Source organism: Macrotis lagotis, chromosome 1 (assembly GCF_037893015.1).
Source record: "Macrotis lagotis isolate mMagLag1 chromosome 1, bilby.v1.9.chrom.fasta, whole genome shotgun sequence".
In the NCBI taxonomy this organism is placed as follows: domain Eukaryota; kingdom Metazoa; phylum Chordata; class Mammalia; order Peramelemorphia; family Peramelidae; genus Macrotis; species Macrotis lagotis.
Window position 1 is genome coordinate 835937392 of NC_133658.1, and position 13759 is coordinate 835951150.

General features: G+C 43.5%; 2 protein-coding genes across 3 annotated transcripts in view; one reads left to right on the plus strand and one right to left on the minus strand.

Moving 5' to 3' along the window:
- The window catches only part of RNF121 (ring finger protein 121), a 107204-nt gene extending 106833 nt beyond the window's left edge, over positions 1–371 (minus strand). The window contains exon 1 of the mRNA XM_074217322.1: positions 187–371. Within this exon, the coding sequence (XP_074073423.1) occupies positions 187–246 (60 nt within the window). The 5' untranslated portion in view covers positions 247–371. The remainder of the gene's footprint in view (positions 1–186) is intronic.
- XNDC1N (XRCC1 N-terminal domain containing 1, N-terminal like) overlaps positions 1–13759 on the plus strand; it is a 30397-nt gene that overhangs the window by 6753 nt on the left and 9885 nt on the right. The window contains exons 1-7 of one of the 2 annotated variants that reach the window (XM_074217320.1): positions 477–851; positions 6233–6394; positions 7543–7684; positions 8590–8745; positions 10079–10245; positions 12205–12290; positions 13229–13401. In XM_074217320.1, coding sequence (XP_074073421.1) covers positions 6350–6394; positions 7543–7684; positions 8590–8745; positions 10079–10245; positions 12205–12290; positions 13229–13401 — 769 coding nt within the window. In that variant the 5' untranslated portion in view covers positions 477–851; positions 6233–6349. Of the gene's footprint in view, positions 1–476; positions 852–6232; positions 6395–7542; positions 7685–8589; positions 8746–10078; positions 10246–12204; positions 12291–13228; positions 13402–13759 lie in introns of those variants that run through there. The other variant, XM_074217321.1, reaches the window with a different exon arrangement.

The window sequence follows — 13759 nt, forward strand, 5'->3', positions numbered from 1 at the left end:
CAGGGGCTCCCTCGGGCCCTGAGCCTCCGGAGCTCCCTCGCGGGTTCCTGGGAGCCTTCGAGGGTCCGCCCCCCCGGAGCCCCTGCAGGCCCTTGTCCCCCTCCTGCGCCTGCCACCCGTCTCCTCGGGGGCCTTCCCCCAGGGGCCGCCCGGAGGCCCCCCGGAGGGCCCCGCCGGGCCTCTCACCTCCTCCAGCTCCCGCTCGCCGGCAGCGCCTCCAACCTCCACCTCCACCACCGCCGCCATCTTCCCCCTTTCGCTCTGCGCCTGCGCCCGCCTCCTCAGCCCCGCGCCAGCTGCTTCCGCCGCGCTGCGTCCTCTAGCCAATCACCGGCGGCAGCTGGGGGCAGGAGGGGCGGGGCCTGGCCGCCCCCGAAAAGGAGCTGTCAGAGTGGGAGGGAGCGTCGTCCAACTCTGCAATTCCGTCCCCTTCCGTGTCCCCCCCCCCCCCGCTACCTCCAAGCTCTGGAAACATTCCCGAACCCTAAGAATAATGGGAACGTGGGTTCTGCGCGCACCGCCTTCTGCAGCTCTCCTCGATGATTCTGGCGCCCACTTCGGTTCCGAGGAAAGCACTCGGGGGGGCCCCTCGGCGCGCGCTCAGCGCCCCTCCCCCACGTCGCCACTCCCGAGGACTACGAGTCCCGGCGTGCACCGGGACATCGCGGCATGGAAAGTTACCTAGGAGAGCGAGTTCCGCGACAGAAAGGCGCGCCTTCCCTCTCGGAGCCGGCCCAGGGGGCCGCGCGGGGGCGGAGCCAAGGGGTTGGAGGTCGGAGGTCGGAGTGTGGCTGTTGTGGCGGGAAATGAGGCGTGGTGATGCGAAGAGGAAGGTGAAGTGAGCTGAGGAGGTAGGTTGGTGCCCGCGGGGGAAGGGCTCCGGGCGGACCCGAAGGGGGGAGCCCGGAGCAGGGCCCGGGGTGGGGTCTCCAAGCGCCTCCTGGGGCCCAGCTGGCCGGAATGTGGGGTCAGCCACCTCGAAGACCCGACGGTGGAACCCCGCACCCTGTTGCCCTCATCTGCCAATGAGCCGGAGAAGGGCAGGGCAGACCCCTCGGATGCCTTGGCCAAGAGAACCCCCAAAGGGGCTGCAGAGCGTCGGGCACAATGGGAACCACCCAGGACCGGGGGTGCAGAGAAGGCGTGGGGGGAGATGCCAGCTCACTGTGGAATGGGGTGCGCGGACGGCAAGCAGCCAGCTGTGCCCGGACAGGGGGAGACATCGAGGGGGTCAAGGAGAAGCTGGGGAGGCTGAGATTGGGGAAGCCAGGACCCGAAGCAGAGGTCCAGGAGCAGGGAGCAAAGGGGTAGAAGATATGGTCTCTGGATTGCAGGCTCCCTGAGGGCAGGCCCTGCTCCTATCCCAATATTTAGCACAAGGAATTGGCGCTTGTTTTATTAAAGTAAATTAAAATTTGAGTCTAGAGAAAAGGGTAGATCTGAGGATGTAAAGGATGTAGATTTGAGGAGCCATCTTCCTGACGATTAAAATTAAACTGGAGAGGGCAGCTAGGTGGTCAGGAGGACCTGAGTTCCAATCTGACCTCAGACACTTAATAATTCCCTAGCTGTGTGGCCTTGGGCAAGCCACTTTAACCCCACTGCCTTGCAAAAAAAAAAAAAATTTAAACTGGAGAGAAAGCTAATGAAATCTCAGGGAGGAAGAAAAGAGGAGGGCCCAAAATCTGAACTTGGAGGACACACACACACAATTGTAAGTGGGGGAAGTCAGGATAAGATACAGGTAACGATTATGGGGCAACTCAATGGATGGAGTACGGCCCCTGGAATCAGAAGGACCAGAGTCCAAATTTGGCTTCCTGACACTTGACCCTGTGTGACCCTGAGCTGAGTATTTTTTTTTTTGTAGATTTTGCAAGGCAGTGGGGTTAAGTGGCTTGCCCAAGGCCACACAGCTAGGTCTAATTATTGTGTCTGAGGCCGGATTTGAACCCAGGTCCTCCTGACTCCAGGGCCGGTGCTCTATCCTCTGTGCCACCTAGCTGCTCCCTTGAGCCAAGTCTCTTAACCCTGATTGCCTAGCATCCTGATTCATTTCTGTCCACTGGATCCAGATGGGTTCTAGAGGACCATAGCATCCCCTCACTCAAATCCAATTCATGTGCTTGTCATTGAATCACATCCCTGATGTTAATGGTCTTCTTTGAGAATACAAGACAATGGGGGCAGCTAGGTGGTGCAGTGGACACAGCACGAGGATATAAGTTCAAATCTAGCCTCAGATGCTTAATATTTGCCTAGCTGTGTGACCTTGGGCAAGTCACTTAACCCCATTGCCTTAAATAAATAAAAGTTTAAAAGAGAGAGAGAGAGACAGAATGCAAGACAAAGAACAAACAAAAATGATTCCATAAAGGAGACTGAGAAAGAGCCATCAAACAGAAAAGAAGGGAAGAAAGAAGGACCCTCATCACAAAAATTCAGAGTATCCAGGAGCAGATTGGGCAACATTGTGAGGCTGAAATTTAGAGATCTTTGGGAACTTTGGAAAAAACAGTTACTATAATGTGTTGAGACCAGAAGCCTGTTTGCCCAGGGCTGAGGTAACCATGTTATCCTGCACTAAACAACTTTTCTGGGAAAGGGAAAAGAGATAAAAGATAGCTTGAAGAGGTGGTACTGAGTTGTCGGTTTTATGGCTGGAAAAATCTGGGCCATTTTGTAAGGATGGAATCTACCCATTTGATGAGATTGAAGATTAGAGGTAGAGAATGATTATGGGCCAATCTGCTCCTGTCCCTCACAACTCAAATCTCTCCATCTTTTCCCCACTCCCACCATCCCTGTACACCCTGGGTCATTTCTTATATTCTTTCCTTGCCCCATGTTATAGATCAACACCTGCTCCTCCACTGACTTGTTTTACAGCCACTTTTATAGTCCTATCTGCCCTTTGCCATCCACTTTATCCCTCACTGATATTCTTACAAATCTTTGAATGGATCTTAAATACCCTGTCCTATTCCCTAGGTCTCACATATTGGGCATATCCCCTGCATCTCATTCAGGTACCCAGGAATCCACTTAGCTATACCCTTTCCACATCTATATTATATGTGTGTATGTATACTTCAGATACCTCAAATTGCATGTCTTTACACATGTATCTACATACAGTAACCTATCTAATATTTGGAATTCCTTCTATCCCCATAAGATATTCTCCATTATGCACTCTGATCCTATCTACTGTACCCTCCAGACTACACATTATCTCACTTACATGCTGACCTCTTCCTCATATCCCCATATCCCTTTATTACCCAGGTGCTATATTACAGAAACACTGATTTCCCCTACATACATGCATCCCATCTCCTCTGCCCGATATCCTCACTGCATCTACCCTTATAGACACACCACTAATCCACTCTTTTTTTTTACTTTCTTTTTTCAATTTTATTTATTTAAGGCAATGGGGTTAAGTGACTTGCCCAAGGTCACACAAGCAATTATTAAGTGTCTGAGGCCAGATTTGAACTCCTGACTCCAGGCCCAATGCTCTATTCACTGTACTACCTAGCTGTTCCCCATTCTTTTTTTTAATATAAATATTTTATTTGTTTTCTAATTACATAGAATGCTAGTTTCTACCAATCATTTTTTGTCAGGTTTTAAATTTTGCAAATTTTTTTCTCCCTCCCCCTCCCCCCCAACAGAAGGCACTGATTTAGTCTTTCCATTTGCTTCCATGATACACTGAGATCCAAGTTGAATGTGTTGAAAGAAAAAACAGAACCAAAAGGAAGAAAGAAAACATTAGAGTTAGCAAAATTATGTAATACATATGACAACTTTTAAAAATTGAAGATAATAATTTTTTTATCTTTGTTCAAACTCTACAGTTTCTTCTCTGGATACAGATGATATTCTCCAGTACAAACCCCCTAAAATTGTCCCTGATTATTGCACTGATGGAGTGAGCAAGTCAATCATGGTTGATCATCACCCCATGTTGTTTAAGGGGTATAATGTTCTTCTTGTTTTGCTCTCTCACTCAGCATCAGTTCATGCAAGTTTTTTCAGACTTTTCTGAAATTCTGCCCCTCGTGATTTCTTATAGAACAATACTGTTCCATCACATACATATATTACAATTTGTTTAGCCAATCCCCAATTGCTGAACATACCTCAGTTTCCAGTTCTTGCCACTACAAACAAAGCTACTATAAATATTTTTGTACAGGTGGGATTTCTAACCCTTTTCATGATTTCTTCCGGATACAGTAGTGGTATTGCTAAATCAAAGAGTGCAAATTTTTATTGTCCTTTGGACATAATTCCAAATTGCTCTCCAGAAAGGTTGGATCTGTTCACAGCTCCACCAACAATGCAATAATCTACTCTTTAAACCCTTCTGTTGCCCTCTTTAGCCCCACTTGCCGCTACATACACTCCCATTGTTACAGACTAGACTACATACCCTTTACTTCATTCTCAATCCTCCCTTCTGCCACTGAATTACTCTTCACATACACATTCCCTTATCATCCCAACCCACTCCATCCCTTAGATATGCTTAAACTGTATTTCCCTTATTCATCCTCCCTTATGACCAGTCCTGATGCTTTGCCTCATCCACTTCATCCCTTACCTCACCCCTAATGCCACCATATACCATTCCCTGTCAGTGTACAGACATGCCACTCCTCATGTAGCTACACCCGTTGACTGCTTTTCCCCAACACCCTCTCATGCATTCCTTGTCTTGCCCAACATACTTCTCTGTATTGCTCAATTCCTTTCTCCCTAATCTCTACCAGTGTTCTCTAACCAACACATTCCTGTCTTGTTCATGGCTCCACTGAACAAGCCAAGTGACCAAATCCAGTATACCCCCTACAAACCCCTGCTACTCCCTACACACTCAAACCACAGATAAATATCTATTCACTTAATATATTAGTCATGTTTTTATTGAATTTGTACTGCATGGGCAGAGTTTGGGTGCTGTGGGGATTAGGTAGAAGAAAACAGATCTCTGTTCTCCAGGAGCTCATAGGCAACTATCATACATGACAGTGTATAGCTTCCATCTCTCTTGTGCTTTGAGGTTTGTACAATGTCTTTTTGCACAATAACCTTGTGAGAAGGGTAGTATAAAGTATTATTTTACATATGAGAAAGGGAAATTACCAAATAGCTAATAAATGGCAAGACTAGGATTTGAACCCACAACTATCTCTCTTTCCTTTATACCCCACTGTTTCTTAGTATATGATAAATGCCAAAGAAATGGTAGAGGATGAGTGTTAAGTGCAAAGAGATCTTTTAAGGGGTATAATTGAAGACTTCATGGAAGAGAGAGTTTGAAATAGGGTTTAAACTATGCCTTCAGTAGAAAATGAGTTAGGGGTTTCCAGGTAGAGGACAAAGGCATAAATGTAGGAAAGTATGAGTATGTTCCAAGATTAGTGAAAAGATGGCCTGGCTGGGGTGTGTAAGTGTAGGGTGCAAGAAGGGGAGCAGTGTGATTGGAGAAGAAGGCTAGGGACAACTCTCAGAGACCCTGGAATGGGAGGTGGAGGAATTTGGATTTTATCCTGTAGGAATTGAGGAGCCATCAATTATTTTTCATCAGGAGAAGAATATGCTTTAGGAAGGGTAAACTGACAACATGTATAGAAACATAACTCTCATTTTGATGGGACTTCAAACTTTACAAAGTTGTTTTCCTCACATTGACCCTATGATGAAGCCAAGACTCAGAGTTCAATGACTTCTCCATGATCTATTATTAATATTTATATGGTTTCTGATGATTCACAAAGTGCCTTTCTCACAATAGTCCTGTGGGAAAGCAGGAGAAATCTTCATTAGCACCATTTTATAGTTAAGGAAATATAGCTTCAAAGAGCATGAATAACTTATATGGCACTTCTTGTTAGAGGATAGATTGGAGGAAAAGACTCTGCAGGCAGAGGGGATAGTTAATATGTTATTGGCATTTATTCTTCATTTGTTTCTTGGGATTGCTTCTTTGCTAGAAGAGATCAGATGATTCCCAGAGGCCATAACAGGCCTTCCTTCTTGATGGCCTTTCACTGCACTAGTTGAGGACTGTCCATATATAAATCAGTCATTTGACAAATTCATCTTCCTGATAGTTAAACATAAGTACACAGTTTCTCTCTTTTCTTACTTCACCCTGCCCCATGTTCCCTCCCCATTTCTTTCTCCTTAAAAATCACCATGTATCTTTTTCTCCCAGAGACTGAAGGAACAGAAGAAAGTTGAAAAGGTCAGTGTGATTACAGGGGTTTTCATGACATCTTGAGAGAAGAGGTTTATGGCCACCCTGTTTCAGTGACGGTTTCTATGCCTCCTCATGGCTCCTGTGAAGATCAGCCACATAATATCGTTCTCCTCTCAGGTAACAAGAAAGATTCAGGCAAGTAGGATCTTCCCTGACAGTAATTGATGCAGCCCTTGGGGATCCCTGAGTCAGAGGGGCCGGCATGGTCCTGTCCTTGGGGAACCCCAGGTCTGATGATAGGAACATAGCCCATGGTCTGTAGAAAGTACATAGCTCTCCTCTTGAATTTGCTAGAGTAGCTAGGCTTCTCATCCAAGGATTCCTCCATTCTTAGGAAGGAGCTGCCTGAACAAAAGCCATCTGCTTGCCCTTTGTGACACCTCCTTCCTAGGCATTTGTGATAGGCCAAGTATTAGACTTGAAGTTGGGAGAGCTGGGGAACATTAGCTCCTAAAACAAGTAAGCTGGAGAAAGTCACTTAACCTCTCAGAGGCTCAGTCTCTTCAGCTAAAAACTGGGAATCCTATTTAGACTGCCTACCTCACAGGATTATTATGAGGAAAGCACTTCTTAAACTTTAACATACTATATAAATGAGAATTATTAATCATAAGGAAAATCTTTTTTCTTAGATTAGTAATGTATCTATCAAGTATCATGTATCAAGTGGATAAAGAACCCTCCTTAAAGTCAGGAAACTTGGAATTCATGTTCCACCTGACACATACTAGTTGCTTGATCCTGAGCAAGTCACTTAATCTCTCGAAAACCCTGGTAACTTTAAGACTATAAATTACAAGGGGTAGCTAGGTGGCGTAGTGGATAAAGCACCAGCCTTGGAGTCTGGAGTACCTGGGTTCAAATCTGGTCTCAGACACTTAATAATTACCTAGCTGTGTGGCCTTGGGCAAGCCACTTAATCCCATTTGCCTTGCAAAAACCTAAAAAAAAAAGTGTTGGAGAGCATCCTCACCCTCTGAGGCTAGGGTCAGAAGTGGCAATAATGGCCCTGAGTCCGCATGGGACTGCTTGTTTTGATGTCATTGTTTTATTCTTTCTTCCATTGTCACCTACTAAGCTGTTCCTTCTCTGATAATCTACTTGGGTAAAATAAAGGAAAATCAATCTCACTAGCTTTTCTTGGCACAACAAGTTAGAGTTCTCAATGGTGTCCCTCCCCTCCCCGTTCTTAGGAACCCCTTTCCCTCTGGCTCAGTGAGGTATCCCCTTGATGATTTCCACTTTTTTGGATGCCTCTGACCCAGGATTCTAGGTACCCTGTGGAAAACCTGCTGGATCCAAATGAACCAGTGAAGCCTTGGCTCAGCTCCCCTCGAGACCACAGTGGGCAGCTCAAGGTGGAGCTGCAACTTGAGCGAACTGTGCCCATCAGTTACATTGATGTGGGTAAGGAAATATAGCCAGTCTCTTGGGGTACAGTGTAGGGGAGAGGAGCATCAAGGGCATTTAAGGTCCATTTCCAAGGTGAGTTTAATGTGAGTTGATCTCAGGACCTCTTTATACTTAAAAATTACTGAGAACCCTTAAGAACTTTCATATATGTGGGTTATTTCTAATAACATTTACCACATTATAAATGAAAACATAACCTAGTATTTTTATGAAAACAGTTTTGACCTTGTAGACACCCTGAAAATCTCAGAGACATCCAGGAGTTCCACACTTTGATAACCATTGAATCAGGCCACTTTGGTTGAAAACATTGAACAACTACCATGAGCAGTCATTTCACACTTTGGGGAGAAACTGGGATGGAAAAGAAACTAAATCCAATGTGGGAACCAGAATCCCATCCCTCAGGGACTTTCTGAATGAGGGGAAAGAGTCTGCCTTGGAGAAGCCCCTAGTCTGAGAGGGGAGAACACAGATTTGAACTCAGTCCTCAGGAATTTCCCCTTCTCCAATCTGGGTCTAAGAGTTAGACCACAGGGACTAAGAAGTAGCTGTCCTTTGAGGCAAAAGTATATCCATGAGCTACTGAAGGGATTAGGGTGGGTAGAGATTTCTTGGAGAAGAAGGGGTTGTGTAAATCTAGAAGATTACAATAGGAATAATCTGAAATGAAAGGTCTTGTTAATGAATTGGCAGATTTCTACATGGACAGAGAGATGGGTTGGATGGAATTAAACCAACCAATAGTCAATCAGCAGAGCCAAGATTTAGCCCTGTCTAAACTGAGTTCTAGAAAGATGAGAATTCACTTATGTGAAGCTAATAGGCTTACATTCCATCCCCCAACCAAATGTCTGCAGGTAAAAAAGTGCTTGTTCCCCTGCCCTATTTGTCTCTAGGGAACTGTGGCTGCGCCTTCTTGCAGGTGGATGTGGGACGTTCCTCCTGGCCCCCAGGCAGGCCTTTTCTGACCTTGCTTCCCATGGCCACACTGATGTCACCAGCTGACTCCAAACTGGGAAAGAATCGTTCAGGGGTCCGCATGTTTAAAGATGGTAAAGAGGGGAAGGGAGGAGAGATTGTGAGTGTGTGCGTATGAAATGTTTCATAATTTAGCATAAAGGACTATACCTTGATAGGAAGGTATATGGGAGACGTATATTTATATGTTTATGCATATACTTAGGTTTATATGGAGTGTACATGTGTGTGTGTTTGAGGAAGAATATGATATTAGATATAGAATATGTATGCAAAGGGAAAATCTATTTCATGCCTATAGGATGTGTGAGAAAACTGATCTTTGTATAAAGACTATGATCTTGTCTGTGAATGTGTGGATAGAGATAATAGGTCTATGTGTAAATAAAAGATTTGATATTAGTAAGAAAGTGTTGGGTATGTGAGATGTTTGGTCTGTTATATGTAAGGAAGGTGCTATTGATATGTAGGACATCACATGGATGTGCTGGGTCTATATATCAGGGTGCTGTGAGGGTGATTTGTCTAATGTCTGACGTGTGTGTGTGCAAAGTATAATACTGATTGTGTCTGTGGGTGTCAGGTGGCAGTGATGGACCTCTTTTTGCAAGGGATATGTTTAAAGTCTGTGTGTGTGAATGTGGGATGTATGTGGCAGCAGAGGACAGATAACAGATACAACAGATTCTTGGATTAGGGACTATATCATTTTTGTCCTAGCACTTGGTGTGGGGTAGCCACACTTCATAAATGTTTGCTGCTTGATCAGTTAAGGTAGTGATATTCTAGGGAAACCCAAACTGGAGGAGCCTCTCATTAATATCGTTTTGGAGGTAGTTCAGGAGGCTGATGATGAAAGGTTTCTGGTGTCTGCTGCCTGCTACCCATAAGCCAGGCCTTCCACTCCTGTTAGTCCAATGTGAAGCATTAACCCTAGCAGACAGAAGTGAGGCTGAAATACTGAGAAAGTGGCTGCTGCTACTGGCTATGGTGGAAAATGAAGCTTGGAAGGAAGGCTAGGTCTGGCCTTCCTTATGACTGCATAAGAACAAGGCTCAGCCCTACCTAGTTCTTCACACCAGTGCCTGAGGAAGAATAAGAGAAGGCAAGCTCTTCTTCCCTTTCTCCTCTCTGTGGCTTGTTTCCTTTCTTTCTATTTATCTTCTTCCTTCCCTTTCTTTTGATTACATTTTCTTGCTTTTTGTCTTTGTCTCTTCCTCCTCCCTTTTGTAATCTCCTCATGTTCCCATATCATTCCTCATTTCTTTTCCTACCACCTTTCCTTTTCTCCCTCCCAGCCCCACCTCCTTCCTTATCTTCTCCTTCTTCCTTTCCTTCTGTCTTCCTCATCATGTCTCTTTTTTTGTTCCTTTATAACCTTGTTCATTCCTTCTCCCAATTCTTCAGGGGATTTTCTGGCCCCAGCAGTAAGTGAAAGCTGGGATAGGCTTCGAGTGACTTGCAGCCAGCCCTTCAACCGTTGGCAGCCCTTTGGGCTCATGTTCCTTCGTGTACGTTCTCTGTTGGAGCCCAGAGAAGACCCTGAAAGCCCTCAAGCACCTGACGACAGCCAGGTGTGTCAGAGGTTAAACAAGTACTCGGGGAACAGAACAGCCTGTGTCCTTCCTCCTCTTTCTGTGCCATTTGTGGGACCTAATTAGAAATCACAGACTGAAGAGAGAATCATAAATACATAAGCTTGTATGTTCATGTGTACAAATCTATACATAATTAGAATCTGTCATCAAACTTTTGTTTGTGTCTACTTCTACCAAGAATAATTCCTCATATTTATGTAATGCCTTGAATAGAAAAATATATGTGATTCAGGTATTTATCCTATAAGGATATAGTTTCTAACACTATATCCATTTTTCCAGATGAAGAAATTGAGGCTCTTATCTGTTAAAGACTTTTTTGTGTTTGCACATCTGGTAGTGGATTTTGAATCCATCTAGAGTGGAATTTGAATCCAGATCTCTTGATTCTAAGTTCAACACTTATATTTGTCCTTTCATTGTGACTAAACTAAGGAACTATGTTGTGTCCATCTACATCAGTTAATTGTAAGTACTTTATAACATTAACATGCATAGGTAGAAAATAGTCTTGTGGCATTTCAGTGAAAACTGAAAAGTCATTTGGCAGAAATTAGACTTAAGTTGACCACAGACCACAAGAAGTCCCAAATGGTTATGTGATCTAAATATAAATGGTCATATCATTAAGAAATTGGAGGAGAAGGAAGTAAAACTATGGTTGGGGAATAATTAATACTTAACTAAACAAAGGGTAGAAATGATTACAAATGATAAAATTATCTCAACTCCATGAAATTGAAAAAACTTTTTACATGAATAAAATCAGTCAAACTAGAGTTAAAGTAGTTAATTGAGAAAAAAATATTTGCAGTAAATATAAAGAGAATTACAAATTAAGATAACTCTTTAAGTTTTACCCCAAACTCATCAGATGAACCAAAATGACAAATGTTGGAGTGTCTGTAAGAAGAAAAGCTCACTAATGCATTATTAGTAGAGATATGATATAATTTGGAAATTATTTGGAATAATTTGGAATTATTTTGTCACTTTTTATAATAGCAAAGAACCAGACTGAAAATGAACATCCATGTTTGTATGTTCAATCTTTTTTCAGTCATGTCTGACTCTTCTTGACTCCATTTTGGAGTTTTCTTGTCAAAGATACTGGATTGGTTTGCCATTTTCTTCTCCAGGCTATTTTACAGATTAAATAAACAGAGGCTAACAGGGTTAGGATCACGCAGCTAGTGCTTGATTTGAACTCAAGAAGATGAGTCTTGACTCCAGATTCAGCACTCTTTTTATTGTGCCACTAATTGGAGAATGACTAAGCAAATTATGGAGCATGAATGTAATATAATATCACTGGCACAAAGAAATGATGACCATGGACTTTTCAGAGAAATTAGAAAGATTTTTGTGAAGTGAGAAATTCACTGGGTGAAGTTTGCAGAATTAGTGTGAAAGAAAACAATATTGAGGCACATGACTTTAGCTTAGTCACATGAATGCAGATTACTCTAGAGAAGTCTGCCTTCCCCGTGTAGGATATTTTCAGATATGTCCTCTTGGCTATTTTGTTTTGCTTGACTCTATGTATTTGTTACAGAAGAATGTTTAATAGAAAGGAAATGGGATCACTTGGAAGTGATAAAATATGAGAAGAAAAGTATCAGTTAAACATTTAAAGAGAGGTCAAGAGATCATTTTCAAATCAAGGTGATGATCCCTGAGCTGGGTATCAAAAAAAAGAAAAAATTTTCAGTAGGCAGAAATGGGTAAGAGATGTTCCATTCCATGCACATAAAACTGTCAGTGTTAAGTCCACTGTAAACATAGACACCTGTAACCGGGTCACAGATATTGATGAAAACATAAATGAAACACCAGTATAGGGGGGAAAAGAGGATTGGTGAGCTGATGTTTGCCAATGGTGCCCCCTCATGGTGAAGGTTTGTATTTCATGTGTTTCACTCTCCCTTATCAAAGGTGGAACCCTCTACACAATCGCCTCAAGACAGCCCTTGGCTTGCCAGCCCTGCCATCCGGAGAACATATTTCCCAGATCCACAGCCGTATGTAACTCCAAGGGCAAAGGGGGAATGCACTGGGGAAAGCAGATTAGACTCCTTTACTAGGGTGTCTCCAGGAGAGTTTGCTACTCCTGATGGTCTCTCACCCTATATATTATTAGAGCAAACAAGGTCTCATCTTCCATACTGTCGTGGCCAAAGGTACCTGAATAAATAGTCTTCGGACTTGAGCCTGTTCCCATTTCTTTTTCTCCTTCCCTGACCTTCCAAGTTCTTCCTAACCCTAAAACTGACCAAGTCATTTTTCTAAGTGATGATTCAGATTTAGTATTGTGGGGTAGGTTTCTTTGCTTCCCCCTTGCCCTTCTAATACTAATAATATCTTTATAGATCAACAGATCCAGTCCTTCTGAAGGCACTATTTCATCTGATGAAAATACCTAGGCCCATATCCCAATAGTTCCTCAGTTTGACATATGTGTATATATAAGCTGCGCCTCCCCTCCCCTCCCCCCCAAGTCTGAAAGAGATTCAGCCTTCAAAGTCATCAGTCTAAGAGACACAAAATATCTTAGATAGAGAGAAGGAAGGAACTTCCAAGGCCATCTAGTCTAAGCCCATGTTACAAATGAGAAAACAGGTCCAGAGAGGTTGCTATTTTCTAAGGTCACATAAGTAATATCAAAGTAACTGATTCTTGACTGTTTTTCTATGTGAATTTGGTGAAATTTCAAGCCTAGATCTGTGTATCTGTGATAAATAGAGAATCCTTAGGAGTGGGATCTGGGTGTATATGTTAGGCTAGGTGCTTTCCAAGACCCAGGACTTGATCAGAATAGAAGCCTCTTCTAAAGGAAGGATCACATTGTTTACTCTGATGGCTTGCCCAGTCAGGGGAAAAATATGCAGTCCTCGGTAACCAGAGAAAGGCTCTTGTAACTGAGCACCCTACCAAGCTCTCTCTTTCTTTGTCCCTGCAGGAGCCTTAGGCAGGTGACTGAGCTCAGGAGCCGCCTACAGCAGCTACAGCCTGGGGCTCTAGGACGCTCCGCCCACATGGTGCTTTCTGCTGCCCGCCGGGCCCTGCCATCTACCTCAAAGAGCCCTGGGGACCACCAAGGGGAACCATCCCTCAACCATACTACCAGCTCAGGTTAGGCCATCCCATGCACATGTTACTCTTGGTCCCCAACCTCCTACTTTCCTTGGCATTTGTTGTCCTTATACACCCTTATTTATAAGGTTGGCCTACAAACCAAATTTCAGGTAGAAAAAGTAAAAACACAGAAATGGAAAATTTGTTTCATTGAAGGAATATAAAAAAGGATGAATCTTTATGCCTCAAGATTGAGGAAGCAAATAGTTTGTGTATCTTTTTTTTGACAAATGAAAAAGGATTATTATTCTCAAGGGAAAAGGAAGGGCAGGGATGGTATGACATTCATTCTTTCTTTTTTTTTAATTTATTTATTTGGTTTTTGCAAGGCAATGGGGTTAAGTAACTTGCCCAA